This window comes from Prunus dulcis, chromosome 6, assembly GCF_902201215.1.
Source record: "Prunus dulcis chromosome 6, ALMONDv2, whole genome shotgun sequence".
In the NCBI taxonomy this organism is placed as follows: Eukaryota; Viridiplantae; Streptophyta; class Magnoliopsida; order Rosales; family Rosaceae; genus Prunus; species Prunus dulcis.
The window spans coordinates 14,454,265-14,476,341 of NC_047655.1; the positions used below are offsets into that span (position 1 = coordinate 14,454,265).

The 22,077-nt window shown below is 36.6% G+C and overlaps 3 protein-coding genes across 5 annotated transcripts; all 3 read right to left on the reverse strand.

Moving 5' to 3' along the window:
- Positions 1-4,675: 4,675 nt before the first annotated feature.
- On the reverse strand, positions 4,676-11,573 carry LOC117630974 (protein TONSOKU-like). 2 transcript variants are annotated; one of them, XM_034363860.1, is made up of 4 exons: positions 10,971-11,573; positions 6,565-6,733; positions 5,358-5,461; positions 4,676-5,266 (listed from the first exon to the last, which is right to left on the reverse strand). In XM_034363860.1, the coding sequence occupies exons 2-4, from the start codon at positions 6,616-6,618 to the stop codon at positions 5,095-5,097; spliced, it is 330 nt and encodes a 109-aa protein (XP_034219751.1). In that variant the 5' UTR covers positions 6,619-6,733; positions 10,971-11,573; the 3' UTR covers positions 4,676-5,094. The 2 variants fall into 2 exon arrangements, with proteins under 2 accessions (XP_034219751.1, XP_034219750.1); XM_034363859.1 differs by having other exon boundaries at positions 6,565-6,913.
- Positions 7,112-10,977, reverse strand: LOC117630973 (pre-mRNA-splicing factor ATP-dependent RNA helicase DEAH1-like). The gene has a single exon (XM_034363858.1). The coding sequence runs from the start codon at positions 10,623-10,625 to the stop codon at positions 7,467-7,469; it is 3,159 nt and encodes a 1,052-aa protein (XP_034219749.1). The 5' UTR covers positions 10,626-10,977; the 3' UTR covers positions 7,112-7,466.
- A 523-nt stretch (positions 11,574-12,096) lies between the features above and the next one.
- On the reverse strand, positions 12,097-18,400 carry LOC117631781 (ribonucleoside-diphosphate reductase large subunit). 2 transcript variants are annotated; one of them, XM_034365082.1, is made up of 17 exons: positions 17,881-18,400; positions 17,491-17,552; positions 17,318-17,405; positions 16,971-17,234; positions 16,602-16,842; positions 16,443-16,519; positions 16,174-16,344; positions 15,042-15,134; positions 14,795-14,944; positions 14,610-14,696; positions 14,272-14,436; positions 14,070-14,189; positions 13,626-13,828; positions 13,373-13,522; positions 13,139-13,286; positions 12,557-12,640; positions 12,097-12,468 (listed from the first exon to the last, which is right to left on the reverse strand). In XM_034365082.1, exons 1-17 carry the CDS (start codon positions 18,106-18,108, stop codon positions 12,373-12,375), a joined length of 2,427 nt encoding a protein of 808 aa, XP_034220973.1. In that variant the 5' UTR covers positions 18,109-18,400; the 3' UTR covers positions 12,097-12,372. The 2 variants fall into 2 exon arrangements, with proteins under 2 accessions (XP_034220973.1, XP_034220974.1); XM_034365083.1 differs by lacking the exon at positions 16,174-16,344 and having other exon boundaries at positions 17,881-18,379.
- Between the last annotated feature and the right edge of the window lie 3,677 nt (positions 18,401-22,077).

Consider the following 22,077-nt stretch of genomic DNA (forward strand, 5'->3'; position numbering starts at 1 on the left):
TCATCAATACCCTCAAAACCAAAGTAGTGCCCCATCTTCACCAAACCCTCTTTAATATCACTAATATCTGATCTCTCTCCATTCTAGCTAGTCTCATTTCCAGCAAGCTAGCATGGCTTCAAGTAGACGACCTGTAATTCTACTTGTATGCCTCTTCTTGACGTTCATCTTCACTAATGTCGGCAACTGCCATGCCTCAAGAACCGCCCAAGTCTTCAAGCTCAAGCCAAAGTACCAGCAAACAGGCCACTTTTCGGGGTTCTTGCCAAGAAGGATACCTATTCCGGCTTCTGGACCCTCAAGGAAGCACAATGATATCGGCTTAAGAAGTTGGAGATCACCCTGATCAATATTGCACACCAGTTTAATTTTTGACAAAAGGTGATCACCTGGGTTTTTCTTTGTTTCATCTTAATTAATTTTTTCTTTGTTTCATTTTATTCACAACAAACATGAAGATTTGGTCGACAATGTACATGGAATTGTCAAAGGGTAATTAATATTTTTGGGCTGTTTTGATATGACAATGTTTTTAATTAGTTTGTTCAGGTTTGGTTTCTGAGATCTCCTATAAATATATACTAGGAGAAAGACTGTTCGATTTTATCTTCTCTTTTTTTTTTTTTTTCTTTGGGGTGTGCTTGAGCAGTAGACAATCAACAGCTTCACAGGAGCTCTAATTACTGATATGATATAATTTTAATGTTATATTCTGTACATTATAATCAAAAGATACATAGTTTCTACATGGAGAAGCTTCATATGTCTTTTCAAATATAATTTGCATTTTTTTTCTTTTTTTCCCACCCTATTTACAATCCCTTTGGTGAAATAATGAAAGTAATTGGTAGGTAATTATGCAGATTTCAATGGTGGAGTAATGGAGTGGAATTGTCACCACCCATTTGTACTATAATTGCAAATTTGATAGAGTAGTTGTATATCCAACAGAATCACGTAATACTAATTACGATGAGATTTTAACTATAATGAAAGGTATGTTGTATGATTAAAGAAGAAACAACTACCCTATCACAGACGTCATTTAAGCATTTTTGAGAAAAGAGAGAATTTGAAGGACTAGTCTCACTCACTCAGCATGGCGTTGGCGACAAATAAAGGTGAAATGACCCCTAAAACTAAAGACGACAGGACATCATGTCATACCTCTATTTAATTTTTCTTTATCTTCCATATAGGGTAATGCACAGGGTACTAAGTAAAGCTAGAGGCATCAAACTATGAAACATTGAAAAAGTTTAAAAGTACCTTAGGCATGTTTATCAATTCATAATGGGAATCAAAATAAGGAGTTTCGATTATGAATTACTCTTTTATTACCTTAAATAGCGGAATGAAAAAGTAAGAAGGAGCCTATATAAAATTTGGAATTTAACTCCTGATTTTAGAGGAATTTGACTCTTTTTTGGGTGGTAGGTGGTATTCAAAATCAGAAATTCATTTTTTTTTACTCATTATATCTTCACACGAATTTTAAAATTCTAAATTTGTCATCTATTTGAACCTAATAATTTATCTATAACCAATGCATTTTAGTAATCAAACTAGTTTTAATTCTGATTCATGAGAATTTAGTAAACAACTTATAAGGAATCAATACAATTCCTACCCCAATTCAACTCCTCATTCTAACCCGATTACGGATGAGTAAACATGTTGAGAAACAACAATTTAGTATCATGAGGTAAAAGGATAATAAACTTAATTATAATTTAAATAAAAAATTTAAAACAAAATAAACTTATCATTTAAATAGTAAACTTATCATGTTTTTCTCTTTTCTCCCATCAATAGCTGCCTCAAATGCATGACATCTTCAAATTTCTAGTATTTCTTATTTAATACAAAACGAGATAAAAACATTATACACATTTTTCAGTGGAAATCAATATTCTTTTTCTTTTAATAATGAGAGAAATACCACTGCCCTATAAGGGACAAAATTAAGTGTTGAATAATATGCAACAAAAGATAAGCTTATAATGTTATTTTTCTTCATGGGTGTATTGACAGATTGTTCAATAATGTTTTGGAATAATCCATAATCGTCTACTTTGTAACCAGATGCATGCTCATGTATTGATGAACAATTTCGAATTATAACCAATTTAATTCACATATAATGAGGAAATACGAGGAATAGGTATCATCTTTCTACTTATGGTGTGCAATCATTTTAAGGATAAGAAAATGAATTTTCGCAATGGATAGCAAATTATAACAAGTGCAAGAGCAAAAGAGATACTCGAAAAAAAGGAAAAGAAGGCTACTCAATGTTAACACCATAATACATATGTGGGTGTGTTGATGGATTTAGAGTTGTGTTATAATTTGTGGCTTCATTGGATTCTATTGAAATCTGGAATTCATGAGGGATTTGATGATTTTTTTTGTTTGGCCATGCATGTGTATACATTGATATGTATTATTATGATTTTGATGATGTATGTCTGTATACTGTGATTTGTGGTGTATTAATTCATCATTGTCCTCCTCATTTCAAGTTATGTTATTGGCTCATTGCTTCTTCAGCAATGGAAGATAATTACCATGGATGTATATAATGTATTTCTTAATTTATGAAGTGCCAAGTATTAGTTCAGTTGATTGAACTCGTCAATTTACGCTCATATCAGCAGAGGTTCGAAATCCCTAAATTGTATGAGGAAAATTATATTAAAAATCATAAATCGAATTAGAAGGTGGGTATAAAGCCAAATCACACTCAACACTATCCTTAAAAAAAAGGTGTCCTAAACAAAGATTAGCACGGACCCCGGACTAAAATCTCTGGCTCTATCTATCATCCTGCCTCACATTAAAATAGTAGCTGCAGTTTGTTCCCTGTTTCATGCCAAAAAGTAAACTAAAAAGCCGAAAGCTTCAAAAAATAACTTTTTTTTTCCCCCTTGTGACTGAAAAAGTTACTCAGTGACTTTACAGGGCATAACAATAATTAGGCAAACACTAAAAATGTGGGGGCCAAAATTTACTGTCAAAAATGGATATCAGATTAGAACAATCAAGAAATTATGCATCATATAAAAATGTCACTAATCTCTAATCATGAGCCTCTAAACTTAAGACCCTTTGCTTTTACCACGTTTGTCGTTTAAAGAAGGTGAATAATGAACCCATTTGATTGCAAATTTAATGTTTAAAATTAGCTTGATCTATTTTGAGCAACTTTAGGAGGTGATGTAATGCCAATAGATAACACTATGCTTCGCACAATTCAAGGGGAGGCCCATGATTTGACACAATAAATAGTGTTATTCCCTTGATATGATCAAGTGAGTTTTTAGTGGCCATTGATGACAACAAAGTAGAGTAGAGTGTGTTGAAGGTCCCACAGCTAATTATAGACGGCTACAATTGCAGTGGATTCTTTTTTGGTTTTAGTACAATTTTAACGCACTAACAATTAATTAGAAAATGACAAGTGGTTAGTTTTAAAATTTTCTCTCTAAATAGGAGTAATTGTATAATATGTCACATTAAAATGGGTCTATTAATGAAAAATCCTATATTATTCGATGTAAGTGCTCTGAATGGGGCTTTATGTTTGGTTTTGGGCTTTAATTGTATTTGGAGTGGGCCTTTGGGCTATGTGCTCTGGATTGGGATGTTTCTTCTGTTTTACTCTTTTTTTTTTTTTTTTGAGTGAGGATGTTTCTTCTCTTGCTAGACTTTGGTTTGAGTTTAGTAGTGTCATCCTCCTACATGCAAGAATTCTATAGTGAGGGCATTATATATGGCTTTTAGGTGAGATTCTATATCTTAATCATTAGATCAAATTGATTAGTTATTGAATCAAATTAATAAGTCTAATCCAACAGTTAAGAGATAGAACCTCACCTAAGACTAAGAGCCATATATAAGACCCCACTATAGAATGACTCCTCTGCATGTCTTCTTGTTTTCTAGGGTTGTATCTTGCTTAGGATGTACCATGTTGTTCCCTTTATGGGTTTAATGAAGTGCTTTATTTCGAACAACAAAAATAAGAGTGAAGTGAGTAAAGATTGGATGAAAAAGGGTAATATGGATTGTTTGTAGGTTCAGGGTATAGCTATTGCATCTAGTGAGAATAATTGATATATTTTTTTCGAAATGCTTTTTGTGAGTAATTATCAATTCACATTGAGGTAAATGAACAATTAAAATTCAAAAATAACTGTTGGGTCCCAAAAGTAAATTGATGAATCCTAATAGAATTTTCCTTTCTCAACTTTACAATCAATGGCGACACCTAATATTGTTTCTAACACGATTCCTCTATCTGTGCTGTTGTGTGAAATCTAAAATTTGGTGATTTCCTTAAAACGGAGGCTAATGGAGTTCACGTGGTATGAATTTCATCAGTTGTTCATATTGATGATTGTGCTGTATAAGCCTAATTTTTTTTAATGATAAAGGAGCTGAAATCCTATAAGCCCAATTTTTTTTTTATGCATCCTCGGTCCCCTGGATAATATTTTGACACCTATTCCGCTAATTTAACTTTGTTGTGAGGCGCCATACTCACTTGGTTGAGCTCGCAAAGGTTCGAAACCCCTAGGCACCTATTGCTTGTACTAAAAATAATTTTTTTTTTTTTTTTTTTTTCGAAAGAAAAACCTTTGTTCTGAGGCATAAAAAGAAGAAACCCATTTAGACTTTTGCTTGCATCATCAAAATATTGTCTGATAAGTTACGTGTTAAACAAAAAATAACCAAGAAAAACAAAGAAAGCAAGAAAAAAACCAAGCCCTGCTGCTTTGGCAAAACTGTTTGTGATTTCCCTTGGATGACGATATTGTAGCAGCAAAGCAAGAAAATTAATCCTTTCTGCAGCAGGGTTTCACACAACATTTCATTCCCTCTTAAGAACAAATGGATTGTCTGGTCCTTGATATGCTTCCGAGCTGAACCATATCTTGATCTTGACTATGCAGAATACAATACCTCTGCACTTTCTGTGAAAAAACATTACTGCTAAGGTCAAGAAATCGCAAATTATTTGCCATACCAATGGCAGTTGAAAGCAAATAAACTGGAACTCAGCAGACAAGGATTTTCTTTGGCATATGCTTACGCAGCTGTCATCGACACCAGATGCAGCAGCTTCAACTCTAACTTCATCATCTTCACTATCACCAAGTTCAAGCCGAGTTGCTGAACCCTGTTGAGCAGGATTAACTTCCTTGGATACCGATACCGCCAGAGATTGGCATTATCAGCAAGATTGAGCTCCTCAAGAAAACTATTACCAGCTTAAAATATCAAACCAACAATTCACAAGTTCATTTCTAAGGACTAGTATATTGAGTACTAAATTGGCCTAGTGTGTGAACCTGATTCGAAGAACTCCAGCAACTCCAAGCTCACACCTCTGAAGGACCAAAACTTTCAGACAACACTGTGAATTTGAAAGCATTGACGATAACACATTGCTACCCTGTGTTCATAGTTGAGGGACTTCAGTCAGGCTAGTATAGCAAAATCCTCAAGAAAAACCAAGTGCAAAGCACAGACTCTTGGTTGGGTAGGATTTCAGCAAGAAACTCTCTCATAACAGAAGGCTCTTTCTCAAGTCAAAATAACAAAAAGACAAAATGGCAACGACAACATTCTATTGAGAGCAGGGAACATTGCATAGTAATCAGGCTTTTAAACAGCCAGTTCAAGTTTATCGTTGAATATTTATATATTCGATGCATAGCCTTTACATTTGGGTTCACTCTTTCATGCAGAATTTACTTGTGGTATCTTCAAGAACAAGCAAGGGCAGATTTTCACAAGAGGCAAGTATGCATATGTGAACATGTCTGTTCTAAATAGTGGCCTGGCTTGCAATTGAAGTCACATTTGCTCTCTTGCTTTGTCTTATTGACCCGTCTGTTGTATTTCTGGCTCTTGAAGGCTTTCCAATCCTTGTCCTCATTCCAATAGGAATCAGTACGCCATGAGTACTTCAAAAGAAAGATATGCCTCTCTTATTGGTTATGCTTGCTTACCAAAGATTTCTCTCTTCTTTTGTAATTTTTTTTGGTGCTTTCAGCGTATTTGATATGTGGGTCTGAGAAAGTGCAACAAACATAATGCATAATGGAAGGCTACGAGAGAGGGGAATGGACTAAGAATCTGATGTAGCTTCAATTAAACAACCTCAAGAATATCAGGGCAACATGTCTAAATGTAATTTTGAATTCCATTAACTAGATCAGCTATTGATTGAGACAACTTAAATGCATCTGTATGCAGACTAAATTCACAGGCATTGGAGCTATAAAACAAACACATCGACTATTTTTATGTTCAACTCCCATACTTATCATATGATTCCCATTTTCAGACACATATCGTCATTGGCAACCTGAACATATTATGTAAAACAATGTCTGGTAGAAGGTGGTATGACCACAAATTATGAAACCACCGTTATCTTTTGTTAAGAAAAAGCACAATTATTTGCTTTCTCCAGCAATATACAGAGTTGCAAGCAAGTCACAAACACAACAGGTAAAAGAATTAGCAAAATACCAAGACAAAAGAACAAACCTCTTGCATAATAGGATTTCCTGAAAGGTTCAGCTCAAGAATGCCACAAATCATAGATGAATCAGTGCTTAGTTTGAGAACATAAATAGATGTCACTCCGCAATAAGATAAGTTTTACAAGATCTTCAGTCCCATTGAACAGTGACTCAGTTAATATTAATGCCCCATCCTGCAAAAGAATAAATAGATGAACAAAATTAAATAATAGCAGCTGTAGAAATACGCCGAGTGGCTTTCAAATTCCAAAAGTAAGTTCTAAAAATGATAGTTCACTCAACTCCAATACCAGTTTCCCCAAGCATCAATACTAATAAGGACAAGGTTTTAGCAATGTGGCAAAGGCTATCAACTGCAATCTAGCTTCAAACCGTTCAAATTTAAATTTGAAAATCTACAATAAGCGACTGCAATATAATATAGTTACACCAGTTTAAATATAATATAGTCACACCCAAAAAAAAGGTTTACTTAAGTATAAACCTTTTCAGAGAACCAGGTTTGAGAAGTAAACTAGCAATGACACTTCCAGAAATTGGGTTATATCATGTGAAAGAAGAATAATTTTTATTTATTTATTGCGAACTCAAATAAAATTCAAAACAACATAAGAACGTCTATTCTTGTACAGATTTGTCAGATACAGAATACACCTTAGTTGCCTAACTCCAAGTTGTTTGTGTGTCGACTAAACCCGTAAAGTAACGGTAAGAAAAGAATACCCTCAGATTCTCTTGTAATTACTGCAAAAAGATTCAGTCTATAAGCCCCAAGTTGTTAGTGTGTCAACTAGTTGAAAATGCAGTTCTGTTCTAGTACACAAAATTGTATTTACAGGCTTCTTTTGCTCTACCATCCCCAACAAACCACCAGTAATAGTGATATATACAACTATCTTCAAGTTCTCAATCCTGTTGTGGGCGCCCTTCTCCCCGGGGCATTTTCTTTGACATCGAATCTTCAACATCCTTCAGCTGGTAATAATGAGGAGCTATTTCCACTAACCACTCCGGCTTTAATTCTGTTACCTGTCTCATATATTCCTTGGTTGTAAGTACCAATTCATGGTATATAACCCATCTCGGAAGCACCTGTGACAGCCCTGAGCTGGGATGTATATGAACAGTCTGTGGATGTTTGACTGTTCTATAAGATCCATTCTTTTGAAGCTTTGCGGAATGAGGGAAGAAGCCAGATGTAATGGCCTTCTTTATGGTCTCGTAATCACTGAGATTTGAGACCAGCTCAATCTCAACCCTCTCCAGGAGTCCCTCAAGCTGGTCTCTAATATCTCTAGCACGCTTCATGCTCCTCACCTGTATATAGTTTTCATAACACCACTGGGTTGAGAAGTTGGTCTCTTTCCATGAGTTATAGACCTTGAGCAATGCAATGTGATCTCCCACATTCCCGGTGTGAAAATTCAAACGTGCATTGTCAGCATGGACTTGTTTGTCCTTGGGACGGTAAAAGATGGAATTACCAATGGAAAGCATGGCGGCAATGGAAATGACTTCATCTGAACACTTGTACTTATCAGAAGCAACTATCATCTTAGATAGCATGGGATCAAGAGGAAACTCCGCCATCCTTCTACCGACTTTAGTCAACTCACCCACTTTATTTAATGCACTTAGTGCAAATAACAGTTCCAGGGCTTTCAGTAATGCTTCAGATGGCGGAGGGTCCATAAAATCAAAATGCAATAAGTCATGAATACCAAGGCTCTTCAGCGTAAGCACAACATTTGCAAGATTAGTTCTTTGTACTTCTGGTACTGTGTTATCATCTAAATCATTGTAATAATTGTAGGCAGTATATAACCGGAAGCACTTTCCAGGACCCGTTCGACCAGATCGACCTGCCCTCTGCATTGCTGATGCCTTTGAGATGGGAGTAACTAGCAATGACTCCATTCCAGTCCTTGGGTTATACGACTTCATCTTGCAAAACCCTGGATCAATAACATATTTGATCCCATCAATGGTCAACGAAGTTTCAGCTATATTTGTGGCAAGGACAACCTTCCTTGCCCCATCAGGTGTGGCTTCAAAAATTTTTGCTTGCAGCTCAGTAGGTAGGTTTGCATATATGGGGCAAATAATCAGCTCAGCAATTTTTGTCCCTAGGCCCCTTGTTCTGTGCTTCAATATTTCTTCCGCTGTTTCAATCTCTTCCTGACCAGTGAGGAATACCAATATATCTCCAGGTGGTTGCGTCACATGGATTTGAAGTGCAGTGACAATTGCTGCATCTAAGTAATCGGCTTCTGGTGCTTTCGTGTAATGGATATCAACAGGATACCGCCTCCCAGGAATTTTGAAAATTGGAGCAGAATCAAAATAATCACTGAACATCTCAGCATCAAGCGTTGCACTTGAGATAAGCAGTTTGAGATCCGGTCTAAATCGAGCAATATCCTTCACTAGTCCAAATAGAATATCAGTTGAGAGTGTTCGTTCATGGGCCTCGTCCACCATCACCACACTGTAACTCGCCAGATCTGGTTCACCAAGGAATTCTCGCAACAACATTCCATCTGTCATATATTTCAAAACAGTCTTTTCGGATGTGCAATCCTCAAAACGAATAGAATAACCAACCTCGTGCCCAAGTTTGACCCCCATTTCTTGAGAAACCCTTGCAGCAACACTCATAGCAGCAACTCGCCGTGGCTGTGTGCACCCAATCTTTCCACGCTTTGTGTATCCAGCCTCATGAAGATATTGGGGTATCTGCGTAGTTTTTCCAGAACCAGTTTCACCAACAATAACCAGAACCTGATGATTTTCAACAGCTTCAAGCAATTGATCACGGTAGGTGTAGATGGGTAGTGTTTTTCTGTCATCCTGGAGCTTCTCTAAGCCCGATTTCGCCTTCGACCCAAGTAACTCAGAGGGTTGCCCGTCATTATCAAACTCATCACCATCCATCACTGATGCCTTGATAAAATCAATCTGATCCTCAAATACAAATTGATACTCATCAGATATTTGTTTTTTGTTTTTTGAACCAAATTTCAGCGTTGCTTTTCCAATTTGGTGATCCTCCCAAGCTTCCTGTTCTGCAAATGGGTTCATTTTATCCCCAGCACTGAGGTCCCTGTATCGTTGCACAGCCACAGAAAATCTCTTTTCCTGATTAACACCACCCTCCTCATCGTACGCATCTGGCATCCTGTACTCAGTGGTATCCTCAACCTCATCTGACCTCTTCTTCACCAGTTCATATATTTGTTTCTTGTAGCTTAGTTCACTATATTCTGCTTCAGTGAGCTTCACGCCATCAAATAAGTATTGCTCATCCTCTATATCGTCTCTGATTTCCTCCAATTTCTTTTGCTCCCTCTTTTTGAGATATTCTTGTCTTGAAACTTTTCTTAAATCTTCGAGGTCATTCCGCTCCAATGCATTGCTTCTCCGAATAGCCTCCTCTTCTTCCTTTCGTGTTAATTTTCTGTCCGTTAACTTTCGTGTAGCTGCTGTATCCCGTTCCCTTATATTCTGCTCCAATTGCTCCCTCTCTCTTTGATCACGCAATCTTTCCTCTTCTGACTCTGAACCATCATCATCATCTGGGGAACAAGTTCGTCTTTTAACTCGTCTCACTTGTCCCTCTTGTGCAATCACCTCATCATCTTCATCTTCTTGACTCAAGACCTTCTTCCTGAATCGTTTCTTATGGGAATCAGCTTTCCTGGACTTGGAAATAACGTGGGCAGAAGATGTATCGCCATCATTGTCATCTTCGTCATCTGCATCCAAGAGAGAATATGTCTTCTGCTTCTTCACCAACATGGCAGCTTCCCTCTCTTGTTTCTGATATAGATTCAAACCAGATTTTTTACGGGGCACTCTTGCGAAGATGTCTTCAGCAAATGCACTCGTTTCGGCCGAAGATGACAACCCAAATTCTAATTCTACAAGCTTGCCCACAACATCAGCCGGTGATTTTGCCTGTTTGGTCAATCCAATAATGTACTGAACAACAGTGGGCTGAGAATATCCGAGCAACGTCATCAACTTATCGGATACCCATGTATTCAGATTGCTCTCGCTCCCCATTTTTTCTTTTGTTTGGCTGAGAGAGAAAGAAAATGATTGGTCTTCCGAAAGAAAGGCTCTGTGTGAGCTTCGAGCTTCCTGTGGACAGTGCGGCTACTTCCGAGACCACTGTAAACGGCCGGAGTTGACAGTTCGCCGTGCGTTCAATACAGGGGGACGACACGGGAAAGAGAGAAAGGAAAGTTTGAGAGATTGGGCAGGAGGAGAGGAGAGGAGAGAGAGAAATATATAGGACCGGCTTTCCTTACTTTTTACATTCCGTGAAAGAAGAGGATTTGAGACAATCTAATATGAAAAAGGAGTCCAACTCCAAAACATCAATACAATACGATGAGCCAAACATACCTAATTTTATGAAAAGTTGTTCAGTGCATCAGCAACCCATTGAAAAGCATCCCAGCAATCTTCATAAGCAATTGGAAGTGGGTTCTCTGGGGCAACTTGGTGGTCGAAACAGGCAGATTTACATAAACCAACTTGGGGGGCTCAAAGTGTTAGGGTTAGGATGAAACCGAAGCGCTTTCCAAACAGGCGTAAGAAAATAACATAAAGACAAAACATTCGAAAACAGGCGAGAAAATAGACACTTTCCGAACAGAGCGTATTCGTGCAATCTTTTGCCTCCTCTGATTAGGAATTGAATTTCTCCTATCCTTATCCGGTCTCTCATCCCCAGATAATATAAAATGTTGAGCCGTGTTGACCCAGGATTTCAGTTTCCCACCCAATTTCTCTTATTCTCTCCTCAAACTCTAACCCCAACCTCCCCAACCCTCAAACCCCACTTCCTTGTCTTGCCACCGGGGTGCTGTCCGCCGTACACCACCCTCGTCTTTAAAAAATATCAGAACCCATGGATGTGGATGATGCAGTTCCAAGTAGAAGTGTCAATCAGACAGGGCCGGCTCCAGCACGGCACGATAGCCCGCTTAAATAAAACTCGGCACGACACGGTCGTAATTTTAATTAAGTTCAGTAGGTCGGGCGGTCTGTAGTCCATTACGGACCGACCCGTTTAAAGTTCATTTATTAAATTAAATTTATTTTAAAGAAAAATAATTTATAATATTATTACATTTATATTTTAAATTTAAATTTATTTTTTCTCTAATAATATATATTAAAATTTAAAATTATATATATAAAATAGTGATTTTGTTTTCAATTGATTTTATGTTTTTGCTAGGTAAGAGTTGTATATAAATAAGCAGAGTGAGAACGTTCACCTTTATAAAAGTAAATGTAGTTTTGTGTAAATTATTGGAAAGAAATGTCTCCAAATAAAAGGCCAAGATGTCCAATTGGATAAAGACTTCCAAGAATAACACCATTTTGCTATACAAGCTAATAATGTTATAACACGCTTGATAATACTTTAATATGGCATAACATTATTAACTGAAAATAGTAAAATAATGTTATCCCGTTGCACTTAAGTTTTTTCTCCCCAATTGGCCTTCCAAACAAAGACTTGGCAGTTAAAATCTGTGAAATCACTATTTGAGCAAATCATTGTAGTTACGCCGGCCGATTTCCATATGATTTACTAACGAGAATCGGAAATCCAGTTTTACAAATAGATAGTTTAATGAGTATTACAACTTACAACTATACATACATTTTTACTTCATTTAAACTTGAAACTAGGAGATATATCATCAGCAGGTTTCCAAAATCCATCGTCTCTTCAACCTCCATAAATACCAACTTCCAAATTTAATTTGCACTTAAAAACTATTTAGCACTCTTAACTTCCACAGGCCATGCAATCTTCCCGGTTTGTCAGAGAGCATACCATCTGTGCCTTTTGTGTACTAACATCATCTACCACCTCTGGCTTTTCCTGTATTCCCAAGCAAGAGTTATTAATACATATTATTATTTTTCAGTTCTAAGACATATAGTTGATAGTAAACGACATTGAAAATTACTTGGAGAATGGGGGTATCAACAGTAAACTTTATCGCATCGGCTGCTGCACGAGATCGTAGATAATACATCCCTGTTTTGAGACCCTGATATAGTTCATAGAAAAGAAAGAAATTAGAATGCGCTAAGAAAATAATTTATAATTTCACATAATACACAATGAAAAAGCCTGCACCAGATCCATTTTCAACATAGCCAGAAATCAGCATTTATTTATATGCAAAGTAATCGTTGCAACCAATTCAATGTCACCAAGAAAGGCCACCTCTAATATGTACAATGAACAAAACAGCTCCAGCCAAAATTTCAGTCAAAAAGATAACTAGACACCCTTCAACACATGACATAGCAGATCATCGGCCAAAATGAGACACATTCTTGAACGCACCATCAAATACAAAAAAACATTTTGAAAGTCCAACCATAAAAGAAACACATATGCCTAATGATGCACTGCCACATCACTATATAAAAGGCAGAACAAATACATCAGAACTTCGGAAATTTACTATAAAGCTAGAATCAATTTGTGCATCTAAATCCCAAAGTCCTATGGTACCATTAAAGGGAAAAGTAGTGCTTACCTTTGACCAAGCATAGAAGTGCAATGAAGTCAGCTTCCCGAAGTTGGGTTGGTCCATATGTATATTAAGACTTTGACTCTGGTCTATGTAAGATCCCCTATCAACAGCCATATCAACCAAAGTCCTTTGCTTGATCTCCCAAACAGTCCTGATTCCAGCAAAAATGTCTAAGCATATTGTAGAAAAACAAACAAGCTAATTCACGAAGGAATTTAGGAAATGACAAGTCCATACCTGTAAATGACCTTCAGGTCATCTGGGATTTCTGGGATTTTCTGAACAGAGCCATCCTCATAGATTATATTATTCTTAATTGCAGGAGACCAAAGACCCATCTCAGTCAAGTCATGAAGAAGATGTTTATTCACCACAACAAACTCACCACTGAGAGAAAGGGACGAAACAGAAGCCATATACAATAAAAATGAAGTAATTTAAAAAAAGATTTAAAAAAAAAAAAAAAACAGAATGAGATGGCAAAGCAAACCTCAAAACCCTTCGACTGTAAATATTGGAAGTATAAGGCTCAAAACACTCATTGTTCCCCAAAATTTGGCTAGTTGAAGCAGTAGGCATTGGGGCAACAAGAAGTGAATTTCTTACTCCATTCTTTGATATCATTTCCCGAAGAGCAGCCCAAGCCCATCGATCTGAAGGGGTTACATCCCACATGTCTGGCTGAATAATTCCCTGAACAATAAATGGGCAATTACAATCTAATATCTAGTATAATGTATAACAAACAGATATGCAAAGAACACAAAAGTTAATTGAAATTAATGAAAAGGCAAGTTCTCCACAAACTGCCTTAAAACCTTAACCATCTACACTCAACCAGAGAATGTTTAAGCATGCACAACAAGAGAGCAATAAAATAGGAATGTGCGAATAGAAAACCTGCAAGAGACAAAAGCTCCTTTTAGATTAGTACCTTGCTCACAGGACTTCCATTATATGTTTCATAAGGGCCTTCTTTTGCAGCTAACTCAGAAGACGCTTTCAAAGCATGGTAATATATGGTCTCAAATATGTCTTTATTCAGTTGCTGAGCCTACAGTTCAAAGTAAATTCAACTATGAAACCTAAATTAGTGAAGATTTAAATTAAGCAACAAAATAGAAAACAGGACTTACCTCAGGTGAATCAAAGGGCATGCCAAGCAAGATGAAGGTATCAGCAAGACCTTGAACTCCAATCCCAATTGGTCTATGTCGTAAATTTGATGTCTTTGCACTCTCAACAGGATAGTAATTAACATCAATTATCTTGTTCAGGTTTGCCGTGACAATTGCAGTGACCTAATAAACAAAACAAGAGAAACATAATAAGGACAACATTTTATTAGACTGACAGTTTCAAGAATTAAAGAAAAATTCCCCTAGAGATTGAGTTTTGAGGAAAAAAAAATTTCAAGGAAAACAAATAAGAAAACCACTTTGATTGGAATTGTCAATAAGAACTCAAATCAAACCTCCGCTAGTTTGTCAAAGTCAAAATATCGATTCCTGGAACCTCTGCTACCAACAAGTTTAGATGGATGTGACTCCACAGGGACACCCTGCAACATCAAAATGTATATGATACCACATCATGAGATCAAAGGGCTAAAATTAACAATCAACAATTGTGAGTTTAAGCACAACAATAGGGCCTCACCTTCTCCCTAACATATCGCGGTAGAGCAATTGATGCTAGGTTGCATACAGCAGTCTCTGTTGGACTTGTATACTCAATTATCTCAGTACACAAATTTGAGGATTTTATGGTTCCCAGATTTTGCTGATTACTCTTCCTATTGCAAGTATCCTGAAAAGAAAACAATTACACAAAGAAGATCAAAACATTACAGAAACAAAAGCACATGAATTTAAGGCTGAGAATCAGATTTTAATAAATAAATCACCTTAAAGAGCATATAGGGAGTTCCGGTTTCTATCTGGGATTTCAAAATTTCAAACCACAGTTGCTGTGCCTGGACAACCTTTTTGGCCTTGCCCTGTGCAGAAGTATCATGAGTAAATAAATCCCAGTGGTAAGAGGCAGATCCAGGAATCACAATTTTTTTTATACAAAAAAGATGCATAAAAAGACGTGTAAAATCAACACTAATTTACTATTTGCAAATCGGACTTATCTTTCCCTACTAGAGCATATAAAAAAAGAACATGCTTTAAAATAGGCACATAATTAATTTATTTAATAATTGTTTGTGCATCTAGTTAAGATTATTATGCCTTGCTTCTAAAACATAATCAAAGGTTTATCATCCAGTGTTAGACATACATTTCAAGAAATTAACAAGAATATCAAAATCACGGCACAACCACTCATGTCGAACACAAGATTAAAGTTCAAGACAAGAACCAATGAAATAAAGCATCTTCGTCATGATCCCATTCAACAGAAACCAACACTTCAGCACTGCTGAAAAATAAAAGCTTTTCAAATTGTTTTTTCTTTTTCTTTTACAGGAAACATCATTGAGAAAGAAATAGTACCCAAAAATAAATGGACACTGGAGCAAAGAAAAGAACTAAAAAACCCTACTAAAATATCAACCTACATCTATAATAAACTTAAATACATCATAACACCAGCAAAGTGATTTGGGTGGGTAGAATTACCGTTGGGGAATTGGGTTGCTTTGGGGAAAGTATGCTTTGAATTAGATTTTCGGGGTTATCAGGCCACAGCTGGCCCTCTAATCCCTTTTCTTTTCTTTCAAATTTGGGGGTTCTCGGGCCACAGCTGGCCCTCTAATAAGGTTATGTCGTTTTGCCCAGAAAACTTGAAAAATAAGACACATGCAAGGTGCTGCTGCTGCGCAAGCTGCTACCCAGCCTTATTTGGGGCAATAAACCAAACAGATGGTGGGCATACTTGCCCAGCCATCCACCACATGCAGTGGTCAATATGTTTTGCTCCAGGTGGTGGTTCCGGAGTTGGTGGGGGGTTTTCACCTGGCCACCCTTGCTAGGATGAAAAGAGCACATATAAAGTTAACCAATGTCTTGCCAAAGGAAATTTTGGTATACCTCTCTTTCATATCGGGTGTAAAGCTCTTCAAAATTTTCACCCCAGCAATCTGCCAAACCTGGAGACTCATTAGGACAAAACAATGACCAATTGCCATCATTTTGAACTCTTTCCATGAAGAGATCAGGCACCCAAAGTGCATAAAAAAGATCACGAGCTCGATGCTCTTCCTGTGAGATAATAAATTAGACATGATCAATATTAACTAACATAATAAAACAAACATAACTACTACGCACAATAGAAGAGCAATTCTGGATATACATACCTTCCCATGATTTTTTCTTAGATCCAAAAATTCAAATACATCAGCATGCCAGGGCTCCAAGTACACAGCAAAAGCACCTAGAAGTATCAGATAGAGTGTTCAATTTTAAGGCTCACTTCAAACATATAATATAAAACCCCCATATAATGATGACCATACCTTTCCTTTTGCCTCCCCCTTGATCAACATAACGAGCTGTATCATTAAAAACTCGCAACATTGGAACAATGCCATTGGATGTCCCATTTGTTCCACGAATATAGCTGCCTGTGGCACGAATGTTGTGAACAGAGACACCAATTCCTCCAGCCGATTTGCTGATAACAGCACATTCCTTCAAAGTATCATAAATGCCTTCAATGCTATCATCTTTCATGCAAACGAGGAAGCAGCTACTCAACTGCCAAATCAAATCAGAAAGAATCAAATAAGTAAACTTGAACAACAAAACAACCACTTTGTCTCAAAATAATAAAAATAATAAATAAATTGGTTAAAAAATTCAATAAGAAAAAACACTAAACATACTTGAGGCTTTGGTGTTCCAGAATTGAAAAGGGTGGGAGAAGCATGAGTGAACCACCGCTGAGACATCAGATGATATGTTCTGATAACCGAATCAATATCATCCTTGTGAATTCCAACAGAAACCCTCATTAGCATGTGCTGAGGCCTTTCTACAACTTTGCCTTGAACCTTTAAGAGGTAAGACCTCTCAAGCGTCTTGAAGCCAAAGTAATCATAGTCAAAGTCCCGATCATAAATGATCTCACTATCCAGACAAGCCGCATTCTGAAACCAAAAACAAACAAAAACTGTTTCAGATTTCTAGACCATTTGTTGACTAACAAACACAATTTTCTAAAGAGATTTACCTTCATAATGATTTCATAAACATCATCAGCTATCAGAGGGGCTTTCAGCCCAGATCTCTCACTGACATGGTTGTACATCTTTTTGATCCTGCACAGAACACCTACTTCCATCAACATGAAAACCAAAAGGAAATAAACGATGAAAAATAGTAATGAATCTTGATTAAACTCACGTCTCTGAAAAGGATTTCATAGTGTTCTTGTGTAGATTTGAGACAACAATTCTTGCAGCCAACTGCATGAAATTTCAAACAAATGTATATTAACTCGACAGATCTCACAATTCTTGATGTCAACTATGAACAAAATACAGATGGTCAGGCACCAAACAGAGATCGCATCAATCATTTAATGATTCACAAAAGAAAAACCAAAACAATAGAAAAATAAACTGTAGCAATTAGAGAAATAATATAAAATTGAACTACAAAATACCGATCTTAAATTATTTTTTTAAAAGCAAACAAATCCAGACACACGCAGAGACAAACACAAAAATGAAGCAAAATACCAGATCAGTAGTCTAAAGGCAAGAGAGAAAAAGGTGAAGGAAAGAGACTCACGCAGGCATAGTCAGGGTGATTGGCGGTCATGGCGGCAGCAGTCTCCGCGGCCAATTCATCGAGCTGGCTGGTGGTGACGCCCTTGTAGACCCCAGCGCAAACCTTCTGGGCCACCAGCACAGGGTCGCAGTGGTCGCTGCTAAGCCCATAGCTCAGCTTCTTCAAGCGCGCCGTTATCTTGTCAAAATGCACCGCCTCCTGCCGCCCATCTCTCTTCACCACATACATCCTCTCTCTCTATCTCTGTCTCTGAACGATTTCGTCGAACAGGTCTTGTGCAAGAGGAAGTGAACAAGGAGGAGACTCTGGGATGAGAGGCTTATAAAGAGGGCGGGTTGGGAGTTAGGGTTTTCTTTGTTTTTTGGGGTTTCCCTCCAAATGGAAATTTTTAGTGGATGGGCTTTTCAATTTTCCCGCTAAAATGAAGATTTGATAATGGTCGGGTTGGGGAAGAATGTTGACTGTTGAGTTTACTGGAGCGTTGTGACTTTGTGGCTGTGTGAAGTGGTAAACTCGGATTGGTGTTGGGTTTCGGGTTTTGTTGCTCTTTAGGTGGAAGGTGGGCCCACGTCCATCATAAATTGATTTGAATGAGAGACAAGATAGAGCGGGTGTGTCCTTTTGGCGCTATTCCGCGGTTTCGTCTTGGCTGCGTTGGGGTCATCTCAACCGTTGGATCACTTGATAACATGTTGAATTTGAATTAGCGATGGACGTCCCAAACTGTGTGAACATATAGGTTTGAGCATTTTTATTCAATCACATTTGAGTTCTGGATAAGATTTGGGGTAAAACTTTGCTTCCTGAATTCAAATATGAGACGTGTGAGAGTATTTTTACTTACTATTTTAACACAAAGCGTATTTTTATCATTTTTCATAATAGCTGACACATGTCTATTAGTTTAACCATAATTAATTTTATTTTTAATAATATTATTATGAAAGAAAAACAATACTTTAATAAAATATTTCTTGATTTACCCTTCTCCTAACTCAGCAAACTTTCTCATTTTCTTGATTAATTATCAAGGAAGCAAATAACAACGCAATAATTGACAACAACGGGATCATTACTCAAAAAAGAATTGGGTTCATACATGACACTCTTGAATCTGAACAGTCATGTGATCAAAATTAAATAGGAGGCTTTCAATCGAATTGAATCTAACTAAACCAAAACAAAAAAATGAAAAACTCTTGGTAAGCTACGCATGGGCAGTGGTAAAAAATTGTTCTCTCTCGAAGTATAAATAATATTTAAACTCATAAAATATAGTATTTTTCCAGCATTTGTTTTTTTGTTTTTGTTTTTTTCCTTTCACTACATCAACCATGGCAACAGCTTCTACACAAGTTATAAGTTATCAAAATCAAATCACTTACAATATTATAATTTGGCTATAACATATTTGAATAACACCATATAACATAGTTACAACGATAAATTATGATAATATTACATTAGGTCCAAAATGCTTTTTTTATTACTTATAAATAAAATACTCTAGAGAAAATTATAGAAAGCTTAGTTATGTCATGCATTATGTCCTGGCATTGGACACACAAAAAAGAACAATTTCATTTCGTTCCTTCCTACTACCCTTTCCTACCAATAATGCAAAAAATTGGTCTAAGATACTGATGGATTTGAAAATCTTAGTTGATGAGGTAGTCCTTGAGGTCTTGATTGACTCTTTTACTATACGTTAATCAAACAATTAAAAATAATGCTAATGAAACTTAAAACCAACAAACATATAGACAACTATGTGTAGTGAATTCAATAAATTTAGATAACAAACCTGTGGATATATAAATGAGTAATTGAACAATATTGGATGCATAGCTTGGTATCGAAGTGGGTGATTTGGAATCCCTTGAACACTATAAATAATAATTAGATTGACATAATGCAAAGTATAAAGCAAATATTGAACAAAAATAAGTTGATTAACTACTAACCTTTGTTTTTTAGATGAACCTTTCTGTTTAGATGGCTTAGATTCCAAAGACTCTTAATTCTATTTTACTCAACCTTTCGACTTTTGAATCTTTGGATCTCATTATTTATTATCCTCATCTTTACTGACATGCTTATCAAGATTTTCATCGTGTTCGTGTCCAAAGCATGGATGTTTTTCACATTTTGCTTCCAACTTTAACAATTTGAGACTTCAAAATAATGCTTGTTAGGTTGTTCTTTGCACCCTATGCTATGATTTGTATTATATGAGATAGCCAGCTAGCTAAACTGAACCATGGAGATGAATCTAGAGTACTCATAGGTGTTTCCCCATTTGAATCAAAGTCAACATCACAATTATTAACACCCAATGACCCCTACACATAATGATAATATATTACCCCAAAAAATTGATCCACAAGTAAAATTAAGGGGACTAACCCTGGATTATAAGGCACCAAGTAAAATTGATCCTCATCTGTGTTTTTCAGGCAGTCGGAGAGATATTTTGAACAGTAAGATAACATTCCAGATTGAGAGCTGACTTGTCTAGGGTCCACGAGGCCAACAAGGTTTACCATATTTGCCATTTTTAAATAGTCAAATAGGTACCTAAATATATGAAGTTCAATTAAATGAGATTTTAATTTAAAAGAAAGGAAATGTAAAAATAAAAAAAAATAATAAAAAAAAGGATTTCTGGAATTACCTCATGTATAGTGCAATCACTGTGGATCCAATCTCAACCATGGAAGCAAACTATAAAATATCTTCACACAAGAGGAAGGTGCCATGCTCAGTGCCAAACACTTCCTCTGGAATGTGAATTCTAATGGTCTCGTTAGCAGGCTTCAACTTGGTCTCGACAAATTGGCATGGGGCTAACAGAGGAGGTGGCATGTCAAGCTTTGAGAGATCCTGTTACAAGAAATAAATAAATAAATACAAGTTAGTTTGTACATCAAGTAAAATAATCGACTCTAACAAACCAACAAAACCGACGTGGTATATAATATCCACGACGGTTTCTAGAACATACTGACGGGGTAAAGGTTATAAAGGACGGTAAATACATAACCGTCGTGGTGTAAATGTTCTAACGTCGCTACACAATATAAAGGTCGTCTAGTTAAAAATAGACCAGGGTTTGTAAAAGAAAAATCGACGTTGTAAAATACTGAGACGACAGTTGAAAGCAACGTCTATTTAAAAAAAAAATTTTAAAAATCAAATGTCAAAGATTTTACCGTTTCATCTTGCCGTTTTTCAGTAGCATCAGCATCATTCGTGGGATTGTCTTCCTCCAAAAGAATGGGTCTCACATTAGAGCAGCTTGCTTTGTCACACATTGAATTTTTTGGGCTTTGCTCTTGAGGAATTGGAGGAATTGGAGGAATTGGAGTAATTGGAGTTTTACCGAGCAAGTTGGGACCAAAGTTGGGAATTAGTTGATTGAATTGTTTCAAAAAAGTTTCCCTCTCTGCTCTGACTGCCTCCAAAACACTTTCCTTTGCCCTAGTCTCTATCTTTTTGGTTCCTCTCTCACTGCCTCTATAACACTTTCCTTCAATTTGTCAGCAAATTTTACTCTCTAATGTCTCTGAAAATTGAAGAATTGAGTTGGGGAAACCCCAGCTCCAACACCTCTGACTCTCCCACCATGCTCAGGGGTTCCCAAAGCCAAGGTCAAAATATCGTTGCTCACAGAGACAGTCAGAGTGCCCTCAAAGACTTGTTTTTTCAAATCATCCTCAAAGTGAGAGAGAAAATGTTAGTGAGTGAACAGATAGTAAAACAGATTAAATAAAGAACTAAATAAAAATATTTACCGATGTGGTAAAGAGGTTAAGACGACGGGTTATTTAAAAAATAGACGTTGTAAATCCTTTAATATGTTGGTCCATGAAAAAATCGTCGTATATTTGACATCCAGAGACAAAAACACTTAACCAAAATATTCATAGATCCAGAAATAGTGTACAAACCAATTGCAGAGAAATAGAAATAGAGAGAGAGAGAGAGAGAGAGAGAGAGAGAGAGAGAGAGAGAGAGAGAGAGAGAGAGACACAGAGAGAGACACAGAGAGTGTCTGTGTGTGTGCGCATGTGAATATGAAGAAAGTTTAAAATTTAATTTAAAATGTCTAACACAAATACAAAACGATTCAATACAAACGTCGATTTACAAAAACACCGATGTCATATCAATTGTAAACAGCGGTAAATACAAAAA